We start from the raw sequence: 24527 nt of genomic DNA on the forward strand, positions 1-24527 counted from the left end.
TGGCACGGTTCAAATCCCAGCTCCACTAAGCTTTAAGACCTTGGGAAATTACCTAAGTGCTCTAAGCATTGTTTCTTTATCTCTAACTTGGGGATGATGATCATTTCTAAAGCACGAAGTTGTTATATGGGTTAAATGAGATAATAACACATGTAAAGCACTTAGTCTGGCACATGGTAAGTCCTCAATAAATGGCAACTTAATACTATATCAACACAATTTTACACATTTCACCATGTTCAACTATGAATCTATCAAGCCAGTACGAAGCTGAATTATAGATCCTGTTTTACTTTAAACCAGCTGTGACTTATAACCTAAGATGCTAAAGTATGCTTCTCCTTGTGCTAAAGGAGAAGGTAACAAAACAAAACAAAACAAAAAGGTAAAAGCAATGGAAAGAAATGGCAGCAGAGGAGGTAGAGGAGTCGTGGCTGCCAGCCATCTTCCTTCCTGGGAGCTTTCCTTCTTGTTACATCTATTATCTGGGGGCGGGGCTGCCCTGCTGGCTTTCCATTTGCCTTGCTAATAACAGTAAATCCCGCAGCTTCCACTGCAGCTCCTGTCTCCTTCAGCTGACTCCGAGGCCGATCAGCATTTCCTCTCTCCTAATGTCAGATGTTCCCTGGGAAGTCCTGCTGAAGAGGAAATTTATGACAAAAGTTTCTCCAGCTTTTAACCCTTCTGCATATCCAGCCCCAGATGCAGAGTGCTCCAGAGGAATGCCAGGTCACTCTTACATGTGCATACCTATGTTCTCACTGATGCTTTGCTGCTCTGACAAGGGGCCTCAGACCCCTGGAAAAGCTCAAATGAGCAGCTGGGCAGACAGATGCACACATTCTGGGCCGTACGTAATGTGGACTAAATCCGAGCTGGGTCCCTTCGCGGCTAGGGTCTCTGCTGAATCATGACTCAAAGCAGTCACACTCATAAAAAACAAAGTGTTAGATCACAAAACGGTGAGTATGACTGGGTCTCATAACAATGAAATTGAAGGGAGGGGGCAGGACTACCATTTAGTGAGTAATAAAATAGTAATAGCTAAGTGTTTGGTGTTTCACCTGGATTTCTATTTAATTCTCACAACAATGCCATAAAGAAGATAATATTATTCTCATTTATAGATGAGGAAAATGAAGTTCAAACAGGTAAAGAAACTCATCAAAGAGCTAGAAAGAGTGTAACAGGAACAAGAGCAGAGCCGGGGAGATGGTTCTTGAACTCAGGGATTAAGCTCTCCCACAGTTACAACTACCAACCAGTAGTCCGTGATCTAGTTGTGCTTTTATTTTACTGAAGAGCAAAACAAAGCAAGCAACTCAGAGAGGGCGAATGACCGGACCAAGGTCACCTAGCTGGTAGTGGCAGGGCCAGCTTTAAGCCAACAGAGGGAGTACGGTCTTCTGATCCACAACAGCAGCCCCTGAAACAAACCCTCCAAGGGCTGCAGAAGATGAGACAGCACAGATTCAGGCTTTCCGGAGACAAGGGGGTGGTGCTCCACATCTCTCCAGCCAGAGAGAGAACAATGGGTGTCCACCGAGGTGCAGGTTCTCTGGCAAGGGCAGCAGTGGTGCGGCAGCCACCGCCAGGCCCTTACGGACCTTATGTCCTTGGCACAGAGGGGTCTCATCAGAGGGTTTTTATGTTAAATAAACTTGAGTCTTTGGAGATGGCTACATTCTAGCTCGAGAGGTTTTTCTGTGACCTCCTCTCCACCTTTCCACAGAAGTTAGATGATATACTTAACCAGATTAGTAGATTCAGTAAACGAACTTTTGTCCCAATTTGGAAAAAAGAAAAAAAAAAAAAAAAAGAATGTCAAAATGTACATGTGACAGCTGTTTGGAACTCTAATGTTATGGAAAAGCAGCTGTTTTCATTTATATTTGAGATATTAGTCATTCTTAGAATGGGACAGGAGTACTCAGCTAATAGCCTGTGCTTTAACCTACGGAAAATACAGGTCACAGAGACAAGATGTTGGCAAAATCACAACATAATGGTTATACTCATATAACATTTTGGTTTTGAAAGGTTTGGAGATGTTTGTAATGGGAAGCAACTATTTAATAACAGTGTTCTCACAGAAAACTGACATCCAACACAATAAAATGGATTGTGGCTTTTAAGAGAAAGGAAGTTACCAAATGAAGAAAGTCCATGTAAGCAAGGGAAAGAAAGAAATCTTTCTCAGCTCTAGATTTTGAAAATAAGCAGTCTTCTTTTTATAAGTTAAAAAAAAAAATTACTTTTATCGAAGGAACACGTAGAGTTGACCTTTGACCAACGCCAGGGTTAGGGGCGCTAATCCCCACACAGCCGAAAATCTACATATAACTTTTTGACTCTCCAAAAACTTTACTAATAGCCTACTGTCCACTGGAAGCCTTACCAATAACATAAACAGTCGATTAACACATATTTTGTATAGTGTATGTATCACATACTGTATTCTTATACAATATAGCAAGCTAAAGAAGATGCTAATAAGGAAAATACATTTACAGTACGGTACAGTAAAAAAATCCACACGAGCGGATCCATGCACTTCAAACCCATGTTGGTCAAGGATCACCGGTACATACAGTTTTAAAAGTAAATCATACCACAGTCCTATAATGAAAAAGTTGACTCCCTGCACATCCCTGAATCCCTTCTTACAGGAGATTACCTTAAAAAGTTTTTGCTATTTCTCCTTGTATTCATCTTCCTATTTTTTATTAGCATTCTTGCTCAGCTGTTTTAAAAATGATTATAAGTATCAGACAGTATGTATTAACTTCTGCTATGGAAGATGAGGAATTGGCGTGTGCTCTACCTTTCACGCATCCACACCCTGCTTTGGAAAGTGAATTTGCTTTAATTTTCTTTTTCTGTAGTACAGTGTATGCAATAGCTTCTTCCTGTTGGGCACCCTTACTTGATTATCAATGCTTAAAATGTCTGTTTTTGCGATATTCCACTGGCTCCCCAAGGACTCATTACAGATTCATGTCATTAAGGGAACCTGGGAGGCAACACTAATTTCAACTGATGTGCATTGCGTCTCATTTCTAAGACATTTACATTTTCATTCGATGATTTAATTCTTGGAGGAAGTTTGATCTCCAATAATCAAAGTGCAATGAATCTATTCTTGACTAGAAAGTGGGTGGCCCTGGGCCTGGGCTGGCAGGGAGTGAAGCAGCTGTGGGCTGCAGATCGGCTTTCACTGCTTCTCCTTAGCTCGTTCCACAAAACATGCTGGTCACCAACTCCAGGCCAGCTACAGTGGTGGCAAACACAAAGGAACGTGTTCTCCACAAAGCACTCTCATTTCACTCAAATGAAAGCTCAATCGCCCCATCCCAAAGGAAAATGGAGGGTCCTCGTCCCTTTACTTGGTAAGGTACTCACCAACATCTGGCAAGATCAATGTATTAGGAACTCACTGCGGCAGGCCCATGGGTCCTCTGATGCAGAGCTAAGTGGCTGAGGGACAGTGTTCTCTCTAGCAGTTTCCAAAGCTGAGATACAAGATACAGCCTGTACCTCTTTCTTTACACTGTTGATCTAGACACAGCAAGTCACTGACTGCTCATGAATTGACCCGGCCACTGCTGTCCTGTCCACATCTCCCTAAATCAGGGAGTGGTGTTGGTAGTCAACTAGCAGATGCGTGGAAACTTGCTAAAGTGGAAAGACTGAGGTAATGCCTGATCGTGAGGGCAAGGGGGACTCCTTTCAGGAGGGGCACTCACAAAACTGGAGACCCAAAGAAGTCCTTTTTGTCAAAAAACGGACAGGCAAAAGCCAGAAACGAGTCTATCAAATGTATCTTGGTTGGTCTGTTTTTATTGACCATCTACCCTACTAAAAGGAGAGCTGAGAACAGGCCATCCTTGTTTGCTGCCTAAAATGGAGCAGACTCCATAAATATTTACTGGGTGCTGAGTCTGGATTTGGACACACTGTGTTTGAGAGATCTTCATGACCCTCAGGATTCTTTAGACTTAAGTCATAGTTTGTCTTAATTGTATCTTAATTCACATTGTTCTACTAAATGTATTGTACAAAAAAAAAAATAAAATAAAACAAAAAAGGAAAGCTGGCATTCGTTATGATTTGATATTTCTCTGATCCTGTGACAGCTTTGGGGAAGACTGAGGAGCTCCAATAGACCGGCTTGTATCTTCTGCAGCACCTGGGCTTTAATCACATCTCACTGACTTTCCATTTGAAAAATTGGTTTGATGGCACAGTACAATCTATCCACTTTGCTGACGGTCCCACTGTGATCAGTAGCAGGGTAATGAGAAGTAGGTGCTGGTACGTCCTCTCCCCAGACCTGCCTCATAGTGCCACTCCAATGCCGTTTCCTGATTTTAAGTCCTCTTTGTCTCTGGGTACTGTCATTGTAAGGCAGAAAAAGAAATGCCCTGATTGGCGAGCAATTTTTCTTCTTCTTTTTTTCTTAATGCACTTAAAGGTCTTATAGAAAGTACCGGTATTTGTAACATACTCAAAAAGGAAAAACTCATTGTGGAAAGGTGTCATTGCAATTGGTAAAACTGCCTTTTAAACTGCTTATGGGGGAAGACCAGCTCTCGTGTCAGGCCTCTAAAAGCAGTGAGATAGAAGCTGGGGGTGTCAGGTCTCTGGGCTGGTCTGAAAGCGGTCTTCTGTGGGGACGTAGCCCATATAAAGCGATGATTTTTCACTGCAAGTGGCTCAACTCCCTAAAGAAAGGGATCTTCTGTTTCCTCTGGGGGAGACAAAGACTCTTGACTGAGGCTGTAAGGGGCAGACACAGCACTCCAGACCTCTATGTAACTTCTAGAATCATTCCTCAAAAATCATTCTGGTGTTTCATTATATTTCCTCTTTTAAATGTTTTCTTGGAAGAAGCAACAGGCTCTGTGAACTCTTCGGCTGTACATACAAAGGCTTTTTATAATCACCTGTAAACATGTTTGTTACAGGTAACTGTAATTTGTTCCCTTTCTCTCTAGACTCTTTGTTGTAGCAAATTAAATTTGCTGATGTAAGCTACTTGACAAATGAGCCTTGTGACCATTAGGACCCCCTACATGCCTGATCTGGGTTTTCTTGTTAGTCAAAAATCATTACAACTTGCTCTCTGGATCTAGCTTTCTACTTGTTCAAAATACAGGGTGTTTCCAGCAGACCCATATCCAAACACAATTCACAGTCTGGTTCTATCACTGGTATAAGCTTTCTGTAGACTTCATTCATTGCAAACAAAAGCTGCAGGCAAAGGCCAAGTCATATGGGTAGAAAAGGAAGTAAATCAAAACCTAAAAAGCCAGATTTTATGATGTGCCTGGTGTGGCAGTAGCAATAGGGACAAAGGCAGTTGACATCCAGTGAACACTTGCTATCAACTGTTTTCTATGCAACTAGTCAAAACAGCAGCCCTGCCAGGCAGGTATTATTACCCTGTTGACAGAAAAGATAACCGAGGTGACAAAGGTTTGATGACTTGTCTAACCTTGCACAAGGTTAGACTGGACCGAAGGGCACAGCCAGGGTGGAGACTCGGGCTGCTTTGGGTCCAAAGCCTGTACTCTTTCCACTGAATCATGCTGCCGCGTCCACATGAAGAAGGTGCACTTGGTCTCTCTAGGGAGAAAAGTGAACCTGCCTCCACTGACGTGTGAACCCTGGGACCTTAGCCAGTGGGAGGAAGTACAGCCTAGCAGTTAGGAATACAAACTTTGGAGGCACCTGGGTGGCTCAATCAGTTGAGCATCTGACTTTGGCTCAGGTCTTGATCTTGATGTTCGTGAGTTTGAGCTCCGCACTGGGCTTGGGGATGTCAGCACCAAAGCTGTCAGCGCAGTCTGCTTCGGATCCTCTGTCCTTCTCACTCTGCCCGTCCCCTGCTTGTGCATTCTCTCTCAAAAAATAAATAAACATTAAAAAGAAAAAAAAAGGGAGGTGTGCCTGGGTGGCTCAGTCGGTTGAGTGTGCAACTTCGGCTCAGGTCATGATCTCGCAGTTTGTGAGTTTGAGCCCCACACTGAGCTTACCACTGTCAGTGCAGAGCCTGCTTCAGATCCTCTGTCCCCTTCTCTTTCTGCCCCTTCCCCACTCATGCTCTTTCTCTCTCAAAGATAAACAAACATTAAAAAAATAACTAAAAAATTGTAAAAAAGGAATACAAACTTTGACATCGTATCTTTGGGTTTGAATCCCAGTTCTCCAACTTACTAGCTGTGTGACCCTGGACAAGTCTTACAGATTCTCTGAGCTTTAGTTCCGTCTCTCTCTCTCTTTTTAAAAGTTTATTTATTTTGAGAGGGAGAAAGAGAGAGAGAGAGAGAACACGAGCAGGGGAGGGGTAAAGAGAGAGAGGGAGAGAGAGAATCCTAAGCAGGCTCCGCACTGTCAGCACAGAGCTTGACGTGGGGCTCAATCTCACAAACTGTGAGATCATGACCTGAGCCAAGATCAAGAGTTAGACGTTTAACCGAATGAGCCACCCAGGTGCCCCTAGTTTTCTCTTTTATAAAACAAAAATAACAACCAATTCAAATAGTTGTTTTAAGAATTAAATGAGATCATTTAAAAGTGTTTGGCAGACTGCCTGGCCTATTTTTAATATTCAGTAAGTGGTAACAACAATCATATCCACAATTCTATATGCTGCTGAAAACCACAGGCCCACGGAAGAAACTGTGATCTCAAAGATGTCATTTCATATATGAGGTAATGAAAGATAAAATATCCTATAGGAAGTAAAGATTAGTGCTTTCTATGCCACAAAGACATCTATCTGTAACTTCAGAAATTTAATTAATATAAGCAGAGTCTAAATTATATACTTTTAATTTTTATGAGCTCCTTCCGAGTTTCTATGAACATTTTTAAACTACAGAAAAATTGATCCTAGATCCTACCACTGGCATTTTACTACATTTGCTTTATCACATATCTACCACCAATGCATCTTTTTTTTTTTTTTTTTTAATGCATTTCAAAGAGCAGACATCAGTACATTCAGTGAGCAGAACCTTAACTGGTGTCCAATATTTGTCCGAGATTCTCTTTGTACTTTTAGGTAAAATTTTCATACAATGATATGCACAGATTTTATGAGTGCCACGTGACAGTTCCAACAAATGCATACATACACCTGTCCGACACCGGCTCCTGTCAATATACAGCTTACTTTTATTCCAGAAAGTTCTTTCATTTGCATTACATTTTAAGTGGGGAAGTTGTAGTACAGAGAAAAACACTGGGCTTAAAAATCAAGGGGTACAGGTCCAAATCTCACCTGTGTCAGTCATGAGCAACCCACACAAGAATGCACACACATGTACACAATACACAGCCTGTTTTCTCAACCATAAAAAATAGATAATGCCCATTTCACAAGGTCTTTGTAAGGGTTAAATACAAAAATACAGTAAGTGTTCAGTCGATGTACAAAGGGTACTTTCTCTCCTACTCCCCTCCCAGTTCCCGAGTCTGAGGCTGTCGTCTTCAAAAAGAGACAGTAAGGACAAAACCAAAACCCAACCAGGTAATGAGAGATGAGGGAACGAGGCGTCTCTCTGCATAGGCAGTCCTCTCCCAATTTATCCACTCTGACTTCAGCTAATTAAACATCTGTCTCAACGGTCTCCTCAGCAAATTAGTCATCCCCACTTTGTGACACTGATTGTTGGTTGCAGCCTTTTCCCCACTTGCTGCCATTCCCAGAAACTTCTAGGAGTTAACTCACCAGGCACATGGCAAGGAATGATGCAGGGTCCCCATTAACCCCCTACAGTTGCCCTTGGTGCCAGTGCTGTTCATAATGCTGCCAGACGTGTCCTTAGATGTGCCTCCCCAAAATAAACCTGTTAAGGGGTGACAACTTTTTTGTCTACATTTCTGATTTCCAGATTACGATGTATCTTCTAAGTACTATATACACGTACCAGACTTAAATAAACTATTTAACAGAAAATCTGTTTTTTCAAATAGTTCTGTGACAAAGCAGGCAACATAAGGTCCTAAATGAGGTGAACTGGAATCTAGTGAATTACCAGCTAACTTTCTCCAAACACATGAACAAAAGCTTTGCTGGTGAATGAAGGGTCAGAAGGCAAACAAAGTAAAATGGTCTGGACTGGATGTATGCCTTTTCTCTACATACTGGTGTGTGTGTGTGTGTGTGTGTGTGTGTACACCTGCTGGAGCAGGAAAGGGGGTGGTGGGCTGAAGTGTACTTTAAACTAAAGGATACTTCTTAAAAGTAGTTTTGTGAAATTAGACTTCTCAATCTTTCTTCTCACTAAAACAACTGCCTTAAAAACTATCTTTTAGAAAGATAAATGGCTAATAAAAACATTTTTAAAATGCTTAACTTTACACTAAAAACCCAGAAATACAAATTCAAATGAGATATTAACTGCTAGCCATCAGTTTGGCAAAAATGAAACATTGATAACATCAGTGTTAGTAAGGGGGTGGGGGAAGAGGTGGCCTCCTAGATTCTTAGAGTGTCAGAGAATGGGTATACATTTTTTAAAAGGCAATTTGTTTTTCTCAACATTTGAAGTAAGTGAACCTCTGACAAGTAATCCCATGTTTAACATCTACCACAAACACGCAACGAATATTCATACAAAATTGTTCACTGTACGTTTACATGTTAAACTAAAAATTTGGAAATGATCTAAATGTCCAACAACAGAAATCTAAGTTATATAAATTTAGCTAGAAAGCTAAAACTGCAGGGGTCACTCTAATAGAGTGCTTATGACGTGACAGTGAAAAACAAGTGCAAAATCATGTAACATTATATGGTATCATTTTTTAAAACTGTTATGTGGATACATTCTTCATGAGTTCATTTAACAAACATTTGTTGAGTTTCTTCTATTTGACACTCTGTTAGATGTTAGGTATATAGTGATTTAAAAAACCCAAAAACCGGAAAACAGAGTCCTGCCCACATGAAACTTAGAGCCCGTATGTGTATCTGCATGTGAATTGACTAAAAACAAAAAAAACCAAAAAAACAAGGTTCGTATCAAATAAAGTCAGAGGAAACCCTCACAGACTTTTTACTTACTTCACACACTTCCTAAATGTTTGATTTTCTTCCAACAAGCATTTAATTTTATTAAAAAGAAATCTTTAAAGCCTATCTTTTACCAACACCTAGTTTTCATATGAACACCAGAACTGGAAGCGGCTCCAGGGTATTTCAATTCTCCCCAAAGCGTGCACTCAGCTCAAATGAAAGAGATCAGACTTTACTAAGGTGTCCCTCCCTCCACTTCCTGAACTGAGCTCCATTCGCTTCTCTCCATGCCTTAAGTCAGGGCTCATCAGCTGTTGGACAGAGTCCTCAAAAGCTTCTCACCAGTGTCTCTGCCTCCTGTTTTACGTCCTCTCATCGATTTTTATCAGGCAGACGGTGTGCTTTCTAAAAGAAATTCTGACTCTATCACTGTCCTTTCAATGGTTCCCCTCTGCCACAGAAAAAAGTTCAAATTCAGCAGGGTTTACAAACATGACCTACGCCCAAATGACCAGTTCAACCTCACCACGCCCCACCCTCCTAACTCCTACTCTACTGCTTTATTATACTGAGTTACATTGTGATTTCCCGAAGGCATCAAACTCTCTCACTTCATTCCTTCAGCCTGAATGCTCTTTCCCAGCCCTCTTTATCTGGCCACCATCTTTTCCGCCATCTTCAGGTCTCAGCTGGAGGATCTGCTCAGGACAGTTCTCCCTGACTCTCTGAGACTGGACGAGGGCACCCATCCCGCGATGTGTGTACCCAGGCCCCTACACTTATTTCCAATTACCACATGCATGGTATTAAAACTGCCTGTCTGTCTCCCTAACTACACAGTAAGCTCCTTGAAGGTAAGGACCACTTCTTGGCTTCAATAATTTCCTAAGTTTCTCCATAATGTCTGCTGCATAATAAGCATAATAAATAAGGTCACAATAAATGAACGCGGCCCTTCGGGTTTCCAGTACATCAGGCCTTGCCCGATCAGATCTGGCCCCTGCCTGGCTTCTGCAGCTTATCCTCTGCCCTGTTCTTGCTCCAGTAATTTGGGATATCTATGGTTTGTTACTCTATCTCAAAACATCTCTGCCTGGAATGTCCTTCCTCTTACCCATTTAGCAAAATTCTAATTAATCTCCAAAAAAGTCAAATCATTTACTCCAGAGCATCTTTTCTCAGCCCCCTGCCTCACCAAGTAGTTTTAAGTACTCCCTTATCTATGCTGCTTTAGTAGCTTATGTACTTCTGCTTGAGAATTTACCATATTTTATTGCCCCCTTTTCTGAGTCTGCTTTCTCACTGGGTTTCCACCTGATTCTAGCACAGTGCTGGCCCAGAGCAGGCAGCCATGGACATGACTGTTTAAGTCAACAGGGTATGTCAGAGCCACACAGAGCTTGAGAACGCTTGCCCCTTCCCACGGTGCCCTGCGTGCCTCTTCCCTCAACCTCTCCCACATCAAAGCACGGCTCAGAGAGTAAATAAGCACAGGGTTATGCATTCAGCTACCACAGTTCTTAATTCTAAGATGTATTTCCCCCCCACTTTTGAACATTTCTAAAATCAGGCTATGGCACAATCAATATGTACACCTAATGTAGTATTTCTTTCTTTTTTTCCCTCAAAAGCTATTATTAAATTAGTGATGCTCTAGAATTAGTCCCTAGTGGCCCAGAGAAAGGTCGTTCCTCTGACTCCAAAATGTGTGTCTCCTGCAGCACCACACAGCCTGTCAGAGGTATATGTCTTTTCTCTTTCATTCGGCTTTTGTTTTAATCTAATCCACGTTGGTGACTGCCCCAGATGGAGTGAATGAATAGATTTTGTGATGGAAAAGGAACTTCTGAAAGATTAGCGACTAGCAGGAAGAGTAAACGCTGGTCAAATGTAGTTTTGGCGAATGATGTATTTCGGGTTTTTCTGATGTGGCGGTTGCAAGAGCTCATAACACCCTTCTAAAATAATTGGGTCTCTCAAGTGGTTCCCAAAGATTTTTGCCGGACATAAATTCTCTAAATTTCCAGGCTTCCTAGATAAAATAGTTGACTGCAATGCCATCTTTAACATGCTCTGCTCTATTCTCAAGAAGATCCATCAGGAGCCTCAGAGCACTCCAGACAAGGGGAGGCTCAGGTGGGAAGAAACAGCAAGATAAACAGGCAGAGAGAAGAGGGAAGGAAGAATATTTAACTTGGAGCTTCTTGCCCGGGGCATTTCTGAGTTATACATTTGAACACCTTAGCAGCCCTAATTTGCGCTATCATATTCCCACTGGGGCACTGGATACCAAGTATCAGGTCTTTATTTCTTATCCGGCCCCCATGCCTGAGTGGCATCAGCATGATTATTTATTATTTCTTGAGAAAGTGCAGTTTTCCACAGAAATTACTGTCTTTTTGACCAAGAACATTTAAACAGTCCTATTTACCTTTACTTCTTTTTTTAAAGAAAGGACAGAGCTACAGCATAAGGAAACCACATGTCTGTATCTCTGGCTCGCAGACTACTTTCACAGAAGAAAGGTTACTGGATTTTCCACCTTTACAATTACACATGAAGTAAGATTCTTTTCAACTCTACAGCTAGAAGATTTTTTATTTTAGTCTTTGGAGAACATTTCAGGTTAGTAGAGTGTTAGAAATCCCTCTTCTAAAACATATGGGCTTCTCTTTTCCATAGGGCAGCTCAGGACAGGTGTATGTTGCTTTAAGAAAGCTAGACATAAAACATTAAAACTGACACCAATACAGACAAACTGTGCAATTACAAAAAGAATTCCTGGCTTTATATCCAGATTCACCACAGGGTTCCTCTAAATGCTGCACTTCCCTAGTGCATTTAGATTTTAGAATCAATGAACATTTCTGTTTACAGAATTTTAAATTTGTTCTCCCATTAGGGTTCTAATAAGCAACATGGTACAATAAAAAGAGTATGGGCTTTGAGGTCAAAAAAGCCTGGGCTCCAATTTAGATTCTGCCATTTACTTACTGTGGAAATTTGGGTAACTTTAACTTCTTTCAGAGGAAGGGGAGGCTCTGAGAGGTAAGTATGTGATTACACACACTGTCCTCACAGTTCCTTAATTCTAACATGCACCCCAACACACACACACACACACACACACACACACACACACACACACACACAGACACTCGTAACGTCTCATCTGTAAGACAGCCGCAATAAAATCTACCTTCTAGTGCTGTCTGCAGATTAAATGAGATAATACGTGTAAGTACACAAAGGCACTCAATAAATCAGCTCTTACCCCACTGGAACCACATCTTGGGGAAAGACCAACTCCTCTCCTGACAGACAACTTTAGGTTACAGGCTCCAAATGCCCACCCTGGCTTCTCAGATTCTCCGCCTGGTCTGTCTACATTCCTCTTTCATATTGCAACTGTCAATTCTGCATGTCTTTCCAGTTCTTTTCTTTCTTTGTGCTCATATTCTCTGTATGTACCTTCCCCTCTTTGGGCCTTGGAGTATTTCATAGTAGTTAGAAGTTTGAATTTTATTCTGAATGCAACTGAGAGTCACCGAAGGATGTGGAGCAGATATGATCAGATTTATACTTTAGAAGATCTCTCTGGCTGCTGTGTAGACAACAGACTGGAGGTGGCCAAGAGCAGAGGCAGGAAAACCAGAAAAACTGTTTCTCAACAGTCTAGGTGAAGTCATGGTGATCTGAACTTATCCAGTGGAGATGGAAAGGACTGAATACGTTCAGGATATATTCTAGAGGTAAATCCAAGCTGCTAGTGGGTAAGATGTGGGGACTTAACACAAGGCACAATTCAAGGGTCAATTTTACTACATTTCTTTTTTCAACAGTGGGTAGGAGGAAGAGAGGTAAGTAAATTAACTACAAAGTAATCTGAAATGTTCTTTTTATATTAAAATACAGTAAGCCTTTAATAGCCACTGCTTTGAATGACACTGGCCCTCCCCAACTCTTCACAGCTTAAATGTGAAGGTCACAATTTAAATGTCAATTTCTCAGGGCGGAGTTCCCTGACCATCCTATACACTGCATCTTATTCTCTCTCAGCCCCTTATTTATCCTCCATCTAGGATGTAAGGATGTAAGTTCCTCCTCAGCAAGGGCCTTGTGAATCTGTCTCCCACTACCTCCCTGCACCTAGCACAGGCCTGATACCTGAGAACACATGAGGAGTGAAATGTACAACACAGCTACAAATACGTTCTGGATCAAAGTTTACAAAAATTTTATATGAACCTTTAATATAAAACTCGAGAATCCAGTGATGTCATCATTAGCCGTCTTTCTGATCAGAACCCTGCACCCCGTGGTAGCTGTTCTCTCTCCCTCTGCGCTTAGCAGTAATTTAGGAATGATGTGGAGGCGTCCTAGACTAGACCATATCACTAATGACATTCTGGGTGTCTTGTGAAAACACAGTACATTAGCAAGCAACAAGGTGGTCTGTGACTCTAAACAGAGATGGTAAGAGAGAGTTCACTTGACAAAGCTAACGTTTATCTTTCAAAATCTGGGTAACATTTTATGAGGGAAAAACAAAAATGAATGTCACAAGTTTTATTAATAATACCGTAAGAACTTTGCAAAAGGATTTTCAGACTAATAAAAATTGGTCTTTCATTTCAAAAGGCAAGAATGAATAGGGGTAAGAAAAAGTTAATATGCTTCTGGTTCAATTTTTCAATAGATGATAAAGAAAAATACCTCCATTTCAAAATGACAACAAATACTGAAACAGAGCCACGCAGAAAACTATTCTGCCTGGAAAATCCCACTTCAAAGGAAGCCTTCTTTTATAGATCAAGAGTTAACTATATTTCTGTGTCAAGGTAAAATTGAAATTCTATCTGTCTCCATTTCTGAAGTGTCCCTGCCACACCCAACACTACGTTTCAGAAGGCTAGTGAAGGTTGGTGGTAATAGAATTTTTAAACAACAACAAAATACTAAGAATCTCAGAAGGTCACGAACTGTGAGGGTGAACCTGACTAAAGGAGAACTTGAGGAATTAAGGGCTTTAGTCACTAAAAAAACGGGTTAGTGTATTTTACTAGCTAAATCAAGGGACCTGGCAGGCTACTCTTCCTTATGTCAAAAACACACCCACCCAACTGTAAAAATTAGTAAAGAGGTTTCAGCTAATTCTTCTAAAACCCAATTCTCCATTTATAATTTTCTTAAACAGTGGGGACCTTCTGCCAGTGCAGGTAGCTTTCAAATGTCAAGTGGGTCAGTAATAAAATGAAAAGCTGCAGAGAAACTTTAAAAGAGACATTTAAAGATGGGTTTAAAAAAAAAAAAAAAAAAAAAAGGGCCTTAGCAGAGAACTGACTGGAACACACTGCAAAAAGATTACTATAGTTCAGTACATGAATATTAATAGAAAAACCCTGCAGTGTTCATAAATAGTTATGACGATGAAATAATTACAAATAATGCAAGTCAAAATTCTAGATCAGTTACAAGTGCCTGTAATGATATTCTATCCATACAAAGCAAAAATACTTTAAAACCCTAAGGGTTTCCAATGACAAAGCTATCTGCCTGAACAAAGAAGAATTCTTTTGCTCACATACCTGCCACCTTCTGATTTTTTACAAACGAAAATTGGGGAGGGAGTGCCAGAAGGAAGAGCAACAGAGTATTTAAACATTAGAACAGTCATTAAGCCCACATCTGGGTTTAATAATAAAATAGTTCAAGTTCTCAATTTATTATTATCATGAAATGGGGAGTTGTACGGGCAGTCTGAAAAAAAGAGGGGAGAAGTTAGAGGTTTGTGGATAAGCACCAGAAGTTCACTGTCAGCCTGCAAAAGGATTTCTGAAATCTTGTTCTAGTGCAACTAACCTCTAATGAACAAGCAGTGAGGACCCTCGCCTCGCATGGCACATGTTGTTTCATCTCAAGTGGCGTTTCTTGCCTCTCGCTTCAGTTAAGTGAGAGCAGCCAAGAGACAAGTGCTGTTCTGCAAAAGCTCTCGAAGAGAGGGCTGGGCACTCCATTTCTGTCCTGGACGTGGGGCGAGGCAGGCCCCTTCTTGCAAAGACTGTGCAGGTCACTGCGGTAGACACTCAGGAAATGCAGGACGAACGTCTCTAGCCTGGCATCTCTTGCCACCAAGTTCTTGAGTTCATGATAAGTTCATGTGTCATAACGGGTGTTAAGTATTTCACAGCCAACTGTGAACACTAACATACTTTTATTTATTTATTTATTTTTAGGGAAACATACTGTGTTTCTGTCTATGACAACAGGATTTTCCTCTTTTCGTTAATTACCTTCCAAAACAAGTCCACGCCAGAATACAAAAGTTCAAAACCACAAAATATACCACCTTTACCAAGCTAACCTTAAATAAGCATCTTTGCCAAACTGAAGATCCTTCTATTTCATGAGACCAGACTTCATAAAGCAATAGAAAGAGCTTCTCATCTTATAGAGCTTTTTGGATTAAGAAAATGGACAGTAATTTATGTAAATACATCAATTTCAAATGACTTCTCTAGTCTGAAAAGGAATAAATAATGCAGATCACTGTGTTTTGGATACGGCAAGTCTCAGATGGAATGGCAGGGATGTGGACACGTAGGTGAACATAAATAAATGTGTGTGTGATAAACGTGGTTGCTGGAGATGGACACAGATAAATAGGTATACAATTGGAGAGAGATAGCTGGAGACAGAGGGAAAGACACGGGTTCAGCTGCATCTAAGTTCACAGAGGTTTCATGGTCTAAAAAAATCTGCAACAGCAGAATTTCTATTAAGAAGGTTTAAAAAGCTGGTTTCACCTCCCCTTGGACAACCTGAAATAATGCTTATCTTTGAATATAATCAATGTGTCACAAAATGCACTATTATATAAAACAATTTAGGGACAAAACAAGAGGAAAAAACAGGATCCTAAAGGAAGATGAATGCCTATTGAATATCTTTAAATATCTGAAGCTGTTGAAATGCTATTAGATTGGTACCTAGAACCCCAAAATACCTACTTGCCCCTGGGAAGGAGAGGCTATGCCTCTTCAATCATCCCTTAAATGTAAAGAGGTTTGACCCCCATGCAATGGATAAAAGTCACCCAAAAAATGAACAAAAGAGGTGTTTGGAAAAACCAGAACACCATTCATCCCAGCTAACGACTTGTTCATTATGAGTGATGATGGATAAAGACTTCTCATGCTGAGATGAAATCAAGATTTATATGCATTGTTTCCTCTCCCAACTTGTGGGAAGATCATCATCATTTAATTCTATCTCTGCGGCCAGTGATGGGCATCCAGAGAGCTGGTTATCAAACGGCGCAGTCAGCTGGCAAAAGCCGAAACGTGCGGTTGGCACATCTGGACAGAGCCGCCACAGCCGAGGGTGAACAATGACTCCTGGCAAGCATCCAAATTGCTTGCAGACGCTAGCAGGTCTCATCTACAACCGCCCCTACCAGCATCTCTCTCTCTCTCTCTTTTTTATGAGAATCAGATTTTCATTGCTCCATTCAATTGCTCTCCTCTGCCATTTTTTACAGCTCTTATCGTTCCCCTGGAATATGGCCTTGAGACAGCTCATCCGTGTCCTTCACTGTGTTATCTCTTCTAACTTTTATTAAAACTTCAGCTTTCATCTGAAGATAGCTAATTAAATCTGGAACAGATTATATGCCTCCCCTTAAAAAGAACACAAAACTATTTTCTTCAACCTGAGTAATGCTTTTTTTCTTCTCCAAAAGATGAAACCAAAGGTGTTTAAGAAGTCTCATTTATTTATAAAGCTATGATATCTGACATGTCATATATAGGTTGATTTATATTAACGTTGTCTGTGGTATGACAAATCTTTGAGCTATTTCTCAAAATAATTATTCCTCAATACTGATAATATTTTTTCCCTCATATCCTTTAAATACTGTAGCTAATACCATAAGCTGATTTTCTGTACAAAGTTGGGTAATGAGGAATTAAAGATTAACAGGTATTTGTGCCTATCAAGTGATTTATCTTTAAGAAAATCTTTTTACGGGTGCCCTCATTTGGCAAAAATGAAAATTGTTATTCTTTTATTTCATATCTCAAACACGAGCAACTGAAAGTTTCCCCCATGGAAAATTAAGTGAAAACATGAAATGGAAAGCAGCACTTCAAATTTAGGATTTGGTTTTCAAGACAGCTTTGCACCAACTAATAGCTCAAATAGCTTTGTCTTCATCTATCACAAATTATTAATGATGGAACTTCCATGGTCAATATGAACACATTCTTCTCACATATGCCACTGACCCAACCCCTTCCTTGGGCCCAGAGGCAGCTTAAAAAAAGCTGTAGACCTGCTAACCAAACCTTCAAGCAACGATCTCTAAAACAATCTAGCCACGTATCATGCACACACGCACGCACACACACACACACACCAAGCACTTCCAACAGTCTATTTCCTGGGTCTCACCTGAAACTTTCTGGGATCCTTTTCTTCGTTTCACTGCCTTAAGCAAGATTTCTTTCATGGTGACCTTTGTGTTGTCCACCTGAATAAGGGAGAATCCATGAGCAGCATTTCTGTAGGAAAAGACAAATACAAAATCATCACCAACGTTCAACCAGAGGAATGTTACTGCAGTCTTCACTATGTTTAGCAAGGTTTTACACTAAGTATACCTCAGAGTGCCAATTATTTAAAAATAGACTAAACGAACTTACTTCCAATGAGAGAGAGAGAGACAGAGAGAGAGACAGAGAGAGAGAGAGAGAGAGAGAGAGAGAGAGAGAGAGAAGCAGTTTAGTATGAACAGTTCCAAGTGAAAGAAAGGTCAGAGTTAGGGAAGGTTTTCCTAATTCATCTCAAACTGAATCTAATTGGCCTGCGTGGGTCACTAGTGCCGTGGGCTGGCTCACGTTGGCTCCCAAGCCAAATCCTGCACAAGGACTGACAATAAACTTGGCTTGTGTCAGCAGGTGTCACTGCAGGCAGATCCCACCATCACATCAAAGCTCACGGAGCCCTAGAGGAAAAAACTTCATGGGGTGAGGAGGGTTGGAGGATGGAGGGGAAAATATGATAGCCCAAAGCAATTTAGAAAAAGGAGAAAAAAAGGCTCTTCCTAACTGGCTAGTAAGTAAGTACATAAATAAATAAATTTTAAACACACAGTTTGGGGGCACCTGGGTGGCAAAGTCGGTTAAGCATCAGATTTCAGCTCAGGTCATTATATCACAGTTCGTGAGTTAGAGCCCCACATTGGGGCTGTCAGCGCAGGCCTGCTTCAGATCCTCTGTTCCCCCTCTCTCTGCCCCTCCCCCTGCCCTCTCTCTGTCTCTCTCTCTCAAAAATAAACATTCAGGAAAAAAAAAAAACCCATACAGTTTATGTATACTTCAGTAGGAATGTTTTAATCTACTCAATCCTATAAGGTCAAACAAAATATGAAATGAAGCATAAATAATTACACAAAAAATACGAACACTACTTGTAAACTTCTATCCAGTTAAACTTGGAGGGAGTGGTTCACCTAGACAGGAAAAAACTGGAAGGGAGTAAGTACCCTAAAAAAAGAAGCCCATCCCTGGGTGAGGTACAACTTCACTAAGACTGTTAATTGCAGTAACAAGTATCACAAATACTACTCACTATGCTCGGGCACCAGGACAAAACAGGCCAATTCCAAGACGCTCATCTAACAAATGGGACCCAAGTTTCCAACTATGGAACATGGGAATTACCACAAGGAGTTTGGTGGCATTCCCATTTCCTCATAAGAATCTCAAAGGAGAACACACGGCCAAAAAACATGGCAGAACTTCATATTGACAAGACATCTGAAAGAAAAGCCAAGCCCCAAGCTAAGCCACGGAAAGGCTTCCCAATGGTAGGACAGGCTGGGAAGGGGCCCTTAAACCTAGCTTCGACCCAACCAGGTGGCCGGCTATCCACAGGGGCTGGGGGCTGATCTCAAAACCAAGGACCCAATTTGCTTCCCTAATACAAAGACATCTCCACACCCCTCCTCTCCATAAGGCTTGCTGTTTAATCCTTGACATTCCATTTGTTAAAAAGCAAAAGCCGACGCTGGTCTAGCCAGCACGATCATCCATTTTAACTTGGTCAAGTTTCTTGCTATTGAACAGCAGGCCTGAGAACTGTCAAGCTAATTTTACTGAACACTCTGTTACTGAATCATGCCTGAGCTCCAGCCATTCTTTACCTCAGAAGCTGGACCCCATCCCAGAACAATCTTTAAAAGTTTATTTTACTGATCAAAGCAAAATAAGAAATAGCTCTTTTTTTTTTAAAACTATATTTAGGGAGCGATGCAGTAAGTGATACTTTGGCAAGAGCACTGAAATGTAAAGTGCCTGGTGCATTTATAAACTTGGGGGTATTTGCTCTGGCTCTAGGCCAGTGCGTGTTTGGAACAAACGCCAATCATCTGCGTTCAGACTTGTCTTCCCCTGCTCTCTCCTCGGAAGTCAGTATGCGCTCCATCTGTGACAATATGTTGGGCGATGGGTGAGTGGGGCCTAAAAGGGAACACAAGTTCTCGGGTATGTGCAACCTAGTACTGGGCTACATCTCATGAACCTCCATCTACCTGGGGTCCACCTGAACTATTTCAGATTGGAGCCCGCTTATAAATTGCTTACGTTCTCTTCTAATCTGCTGCTGGCTGACAGCATTATTTCAAACCAATACGTTTATCTTTTGTAGCAAAGGCAGACCAGGAGCTCAAAAGAAAGCCTGGCGTTTGGACTAACTTCCATAAATTAAAAGTGTCCTTTGGAAAGATTTTTGAACAGAGGAAAATCCCTAGTCTGTATTTTTCTGTCATTTTACCAAAACGTACCTGGGTGACAAGGTTAAAGCAAGCAGAGGAAATCCCTGGCACTTATCATCCACAGGCATTACTGATAAATTGTGTGGTGGAGGAATAAAGGATTACCTTCTGTATTTTTTCATTACACTTTTCTTTTGTTACAGAATACATAAATCCATTGTGGCACAATGTAATATGTATCACCGCACTACACCTGCGGACGCTTCCGAGCGGCTGCCATGTCTGTGCAGTCAGGAATGATAAGTGAACCACCCGTGAATGTTAACGATAGTGATCATTCTGAGGTAACTCGGCTCTCCATCTTCCTTTACAGCCTCCGTGCTGAAGCCAGGGTAGCAAGGTTCACGAGAGGAAAATGAAAACAACAGTGAAGGGAAGGGGCACGCACGGCGCTCAGAACGTGCCTTCACGAGTGCGCGGTGTCTTACTCTGGGGCTCCGTTTCGGTACAATCGTGCACATTAAAAGGAGAAAGAGGTCGTGACCCATACACGGCACACTCAACCAGACCTAATGAAAGCTTCCTCAGGCCAGCCTCCCACACCACTCGCTTCTCTCCCTCCAGGCGAACACCAGCTTTGGCTCTTGCTTCAAGTCTACAGCACTTAAGGGGGCAAACTGCTTCTAGAATACAAGAGGACAGAATATAAGTGGTTCTCAGAAGACATCTAAGTGCAACTGTTAAGTTATGCTCCCATTTAATAAATGGATATGGAGACTTGCTTCCACAATTTTCAGCTTCACTTCCAAACATTCTGGGTTTTATGCCTCATTTCTTTATATCCAGGAATTTTTATGGGCTTTCTAAAAAGTCTATTGAAATACATCTTTTAGCGCCGCTTTTATTTAATGTTGGGCGTTGGGTCTGCGGTTGAGAAGACAGTGATTTCGAGGGACAGGCTGGCAGCAGGCAGGTAGGGTGCTAGTCCGGCCTCCCTTCCGTGTGGCCCTGCATTCCAATCCCTGAGGTGTGACCCGTGCTGGGGGTGACTAGCCTTTGGACAGACAGGCGGATGGATAGACAGATGGGCTACGGACCCGGAGTCTCGGCTCAGAAACTGCTCTTCCTCCTGCTCCCCTCGTGGGTAGACAGCTTGTTTTCCATCCCAGCAGGGCACTCTGGGGGCACCGAGCAGAAGCAGCTGCCCTCCAAGCCCCCTGGGCTGTCGGGGCTGGGTCTAGGACGAGGCGCCACTTTGGGGAGCTGACTAAATGCTGCCAGGAGTGCTTCAGTCAATTCAAAGTTACGTCCTGTCAAGTCTCGTAACCACTGAAAAACGTATGGGCATTTCAAAAAGAGATTACTCACTTGAGGAATTCAGCTCTGTCCCAGTGCAAAGCCACTCAGTTACCAGAGGGAAGTTTGTATACCAGCATTAACCTAACAGGATGAGCATTTCTCTCGTGAGTATTAAACCAGAGGTGACGGGCACAGAGCGGAAGGAGGGGCACAGGGTCCTTATCTGAAAAGCTTAGATTCTATTTACAGGGACAGAGCTGGAACCAGAATCCACGTTGGAAGGCAACTTACTGGAGAGGAAAACACAGGGGCTGGGAATTAAATACCCTTTGGTTCAAATCCTGGTTCTACAGTTCACCAAGATGTTGCCTCAACATGTGGGAACCTCAGCTGCATCCATGAAATGAGGAGGCCACTTCCCTACAGAATTGTCAGGGAGGATAAAATAGACAGTACACGCCAAGCACCTGGCACTAAGTTTGGCAAACGGCAAAGGAACTTAGAAATGTCAGTTCTCTTGTGTTCTCCTAATTCCAGATCACCGCTCCAAGACAAGAGGCCCCATTTACCCCCTCTCTCCTACCCTATCAGCAGAGATTGCTTATTGGGGGAGCGGGTACTAACCATTGCTTGTAATTGGTAACACAGGGCCATTAAAACGTGCAATTTGCTGGGCATGTTGGCAACAGTCGGGGGCACTGTAAGCAAACTATCTCTGGCCTGGGCATCAAACCCCCTCTTGAAGCTCACAGAAGAGCACCCTGGGCTCAGTTTTCAAGGCTCTCATTTTTGGGACAGTAAACCAGGGAAGCAGGTATACTGCACCTCAGCTTAACTCGCTGGCTTTGGAGAGGGATGATGGAAGTCAAAAATCATGGTGGTGGTGCAGAGAAATTCAATGAGACTTATTAAGAGCTTTCTGAGCTGCAAGTACAAGATATTATTCAACAATTACAATAGTAATAGCAGCAACTACTATCTACTAGACGTTGACTATGTGCCAGGTGCTATGTTAAGCTTTAAAAATCTGTATTAACTCATTCAATCCTAAAATAGGTGCTATTATTGTATCCATTTTATGGAATCTGAGGCTGGAGGCAGAATTTGGGAATTTACCTGAACTCACTCATCTATTAAAGATCCTAATTTTGGATTCGGAAATCACCAATATGGTCCCTAACACAAATAGCACAGTCCAGGGGAGAGAAACACAAAGAAACAAACAAAGAACTATAGTTCTTCGTGATAAGCACAAAGATGTAGGCCAGATCAGAGTGCTACCAAAACACACAGGCACTTAACCAAGCTGGGGAAGGGGAAGGGGATCAGAAAAGCTTCTTGATGGAGATATCTCAAAACACAGTGGTCATTTCCCTCTATATCCTGCTAAGAACGAGGGTGGTGACCGAGAGGTGGCAGAACACAGCAAGTCTAGAGTAGAGCCTGCTCTGGTGTCCAGCTCTGCCTTCCCAGGATAAATGATATACTCTCTCTAGCTTCCAGTTTCCTCATCTACAAAATAGGGCTAATTCTTAGGATTGTAAGATTGTTGTGAGGGCTTAATACTTCTAAAGTAGTTAACATTAATACCTGTCTACAATAAATGTTTAATAAACAACAGTTAATATAATAATTACGGGCTTTTCTTAGAAAGGAAGTAATAAATGATGAGACGATGACAGCTGTGAACATTTATTGAGCACTTACTTTGTTCCCTTAATCCTTCCAGAAAAAGTAGGTGCTATTATCAGTCCCATTTTAAAATGGAGGAAATTGAGGTTGGGCAAGGTTAGGGCACTTGCCTGGAGCTACACAGCTACGTAGAAGACCCAGGAATTGAACCCAGGGCAGCCAGACACCAAAGTCTGAGTTTTAAACCCCTCTGTAGCCCAGAAGGGAGCCTTGAGGACTCAGGGGAAGAAATGACTTCCAGATAGCATACCCTCCCGATTGGAACTACTGACCAGTCTGGGGCAAAGGTTCAACTTCCACTGTGACATTCAGTTTGGTTATAAAATGTCCCAACTGTTAGACTAACCATATGAACTACGAGATCCCTTTTTAAAAGCCCTTGAAGAACGTCATGGTTTCTTGAGCCACAGTCTCGGTTTGTGGAAGTGGGAAAAGGCTGCCAAGAGGAGAACTCGATTCTCCAGTCCTGACCAGGCCGTAATAGTGATGAAGACACACTCCTCCAGCTCCCAGCCTGCACGGGTCCCAACTCCATGCATGTTCATCCTCTAGCACTTCAAAGTAGAAAATGAAAATATATGAGCAAGAGAAAGCCTTGTAATAACTGCAGCATGCCTGCTTTAAAGCAAGCCCTTCGGGTATTACTTTATCCATAAAGAGAGTTTACACTAGTGTGAATGCCACATTTTGTTTCCCCTTGCACTGACAAAAAAATTTTTTTTTAAGATCAAAGCATATTGTGTGAGTATGTGATGTTTGACATTGGACAAAGTACTCTTTTTCAAAACAGACATTTTCCAAAAACATAACTCGCTAGACTAATGGGCAGTGAGAAGCCAAAATGACTGCCCTCCGCCTTCTCCTTGTGTATCTTTGCCAGAGTCCTTGGGACTTGCCAAATCCGGTCATGCCTGCTTAGCTTGCTCGACTGATTGTGCCAGAAAAGAAAAATAAGACACAGATGTATTTGAGCTCTTTGAGATGCCAGTAAGAGAGACAGCTAATGGCTTCATTTCGACCCTCCCCTTCCAGCTGGGCACAGGTGGGGGATAATGAGGTCCCTCTCCCTAATCAAACTCAATTATTTACTACTCTATATAACCGCAAAGACATTCACATTCAGTTCAGAATATAAAACACACCGTGGGCTACTTCCAACCACTGCCACTGGGTATTTATAACAAACTCAAGTGGCTAACAGTTTGCCTTGGCAGGAGTTTAAGTGTGTAAAGTTTTGCAAACTGTTTCTGTTCAAATATGTCCTGCTGAAATGGGGTCCCAGGCGGGGTTCCATAACTGTCAGGTCAGTGAACTGCATAACATCTGAGAATGTATTCACCATGCAGTGCAGACAGGATCTGGAAATCAAACGCTTCGTTCTGTTGCAACCTTCTGAGAAGCATCACAGTTTTTTCAACAGCAAGACTGACATTGTATTAATAAACATTACAAGTCACTAGCCTGACATGTACATAGCGGCAGCTGACAGACTCCAACATAAGCTGAGGGGAGAACAGAGGAAATCAAAATGAGACATAGTGACTAAACATGGCCAAAGGGGGTGGATCATGAAACAAATCACATTAATGTCAGAAATGTGAGCCCTAAACTTTTAAGATATATAGAAACTAAAGCAACAAACTGGTCTAATTTTTGGATACCAAAGTAAGTTGATGGCTATCTAAAATGTGTGCTTTTATTGTAGGAACAAAGCGTATCCTGGCACAATTT

The 24527-nt window shown here is 41.8% G+C and overlaps 1 protein-coding gene across 7 annotated transcripts in view; it reads right to left on the reverse strand.

Annotated features, from left to right (window-relative positions):
* The window catches only part of MAPKAP1 (MAPK associated protein 1), a 243021-nt gene that overhangs the window by 78745 nt on the left and 139749 nt on the right, over window positions 1-24527 (reverse strand). For 6 of the 7 annotated variants that reach the window (XM_019421134.2, XM_019421132.2, XM_019421131.2 and 3 more), the window contains one exon: window positions 17483-17592. In XM_019421134.2, coding sequence (XP_019276679.1) covers window positions 17483-17592 — 110 coding nt within the window. Of the gene's footprint in view, window positions 1-13515; window positions 14789-17482; window positions 17593-24527 lie in introns of those variants that run through there. The other variant, XM_019421137.2, reaches the window with a different exon arrangement.

The sequence above is a fragment of the Panthera pardus genome, unplaced genomic scaffold (genome assembly GCF_024362965.1).
Source record: "Panthera pardus isolate Hobbes unplaced genomic scaffold, ASM2436296v1 HiC_scaffold_20, whole genome shotgun sequence".
In the NCBI taxonomy this organism is placed as follows: Eukaryota; Metazoa; Chordata; class Mammalia; order Carnivora; family Felidae; genus Panthera; species Panthera pardus.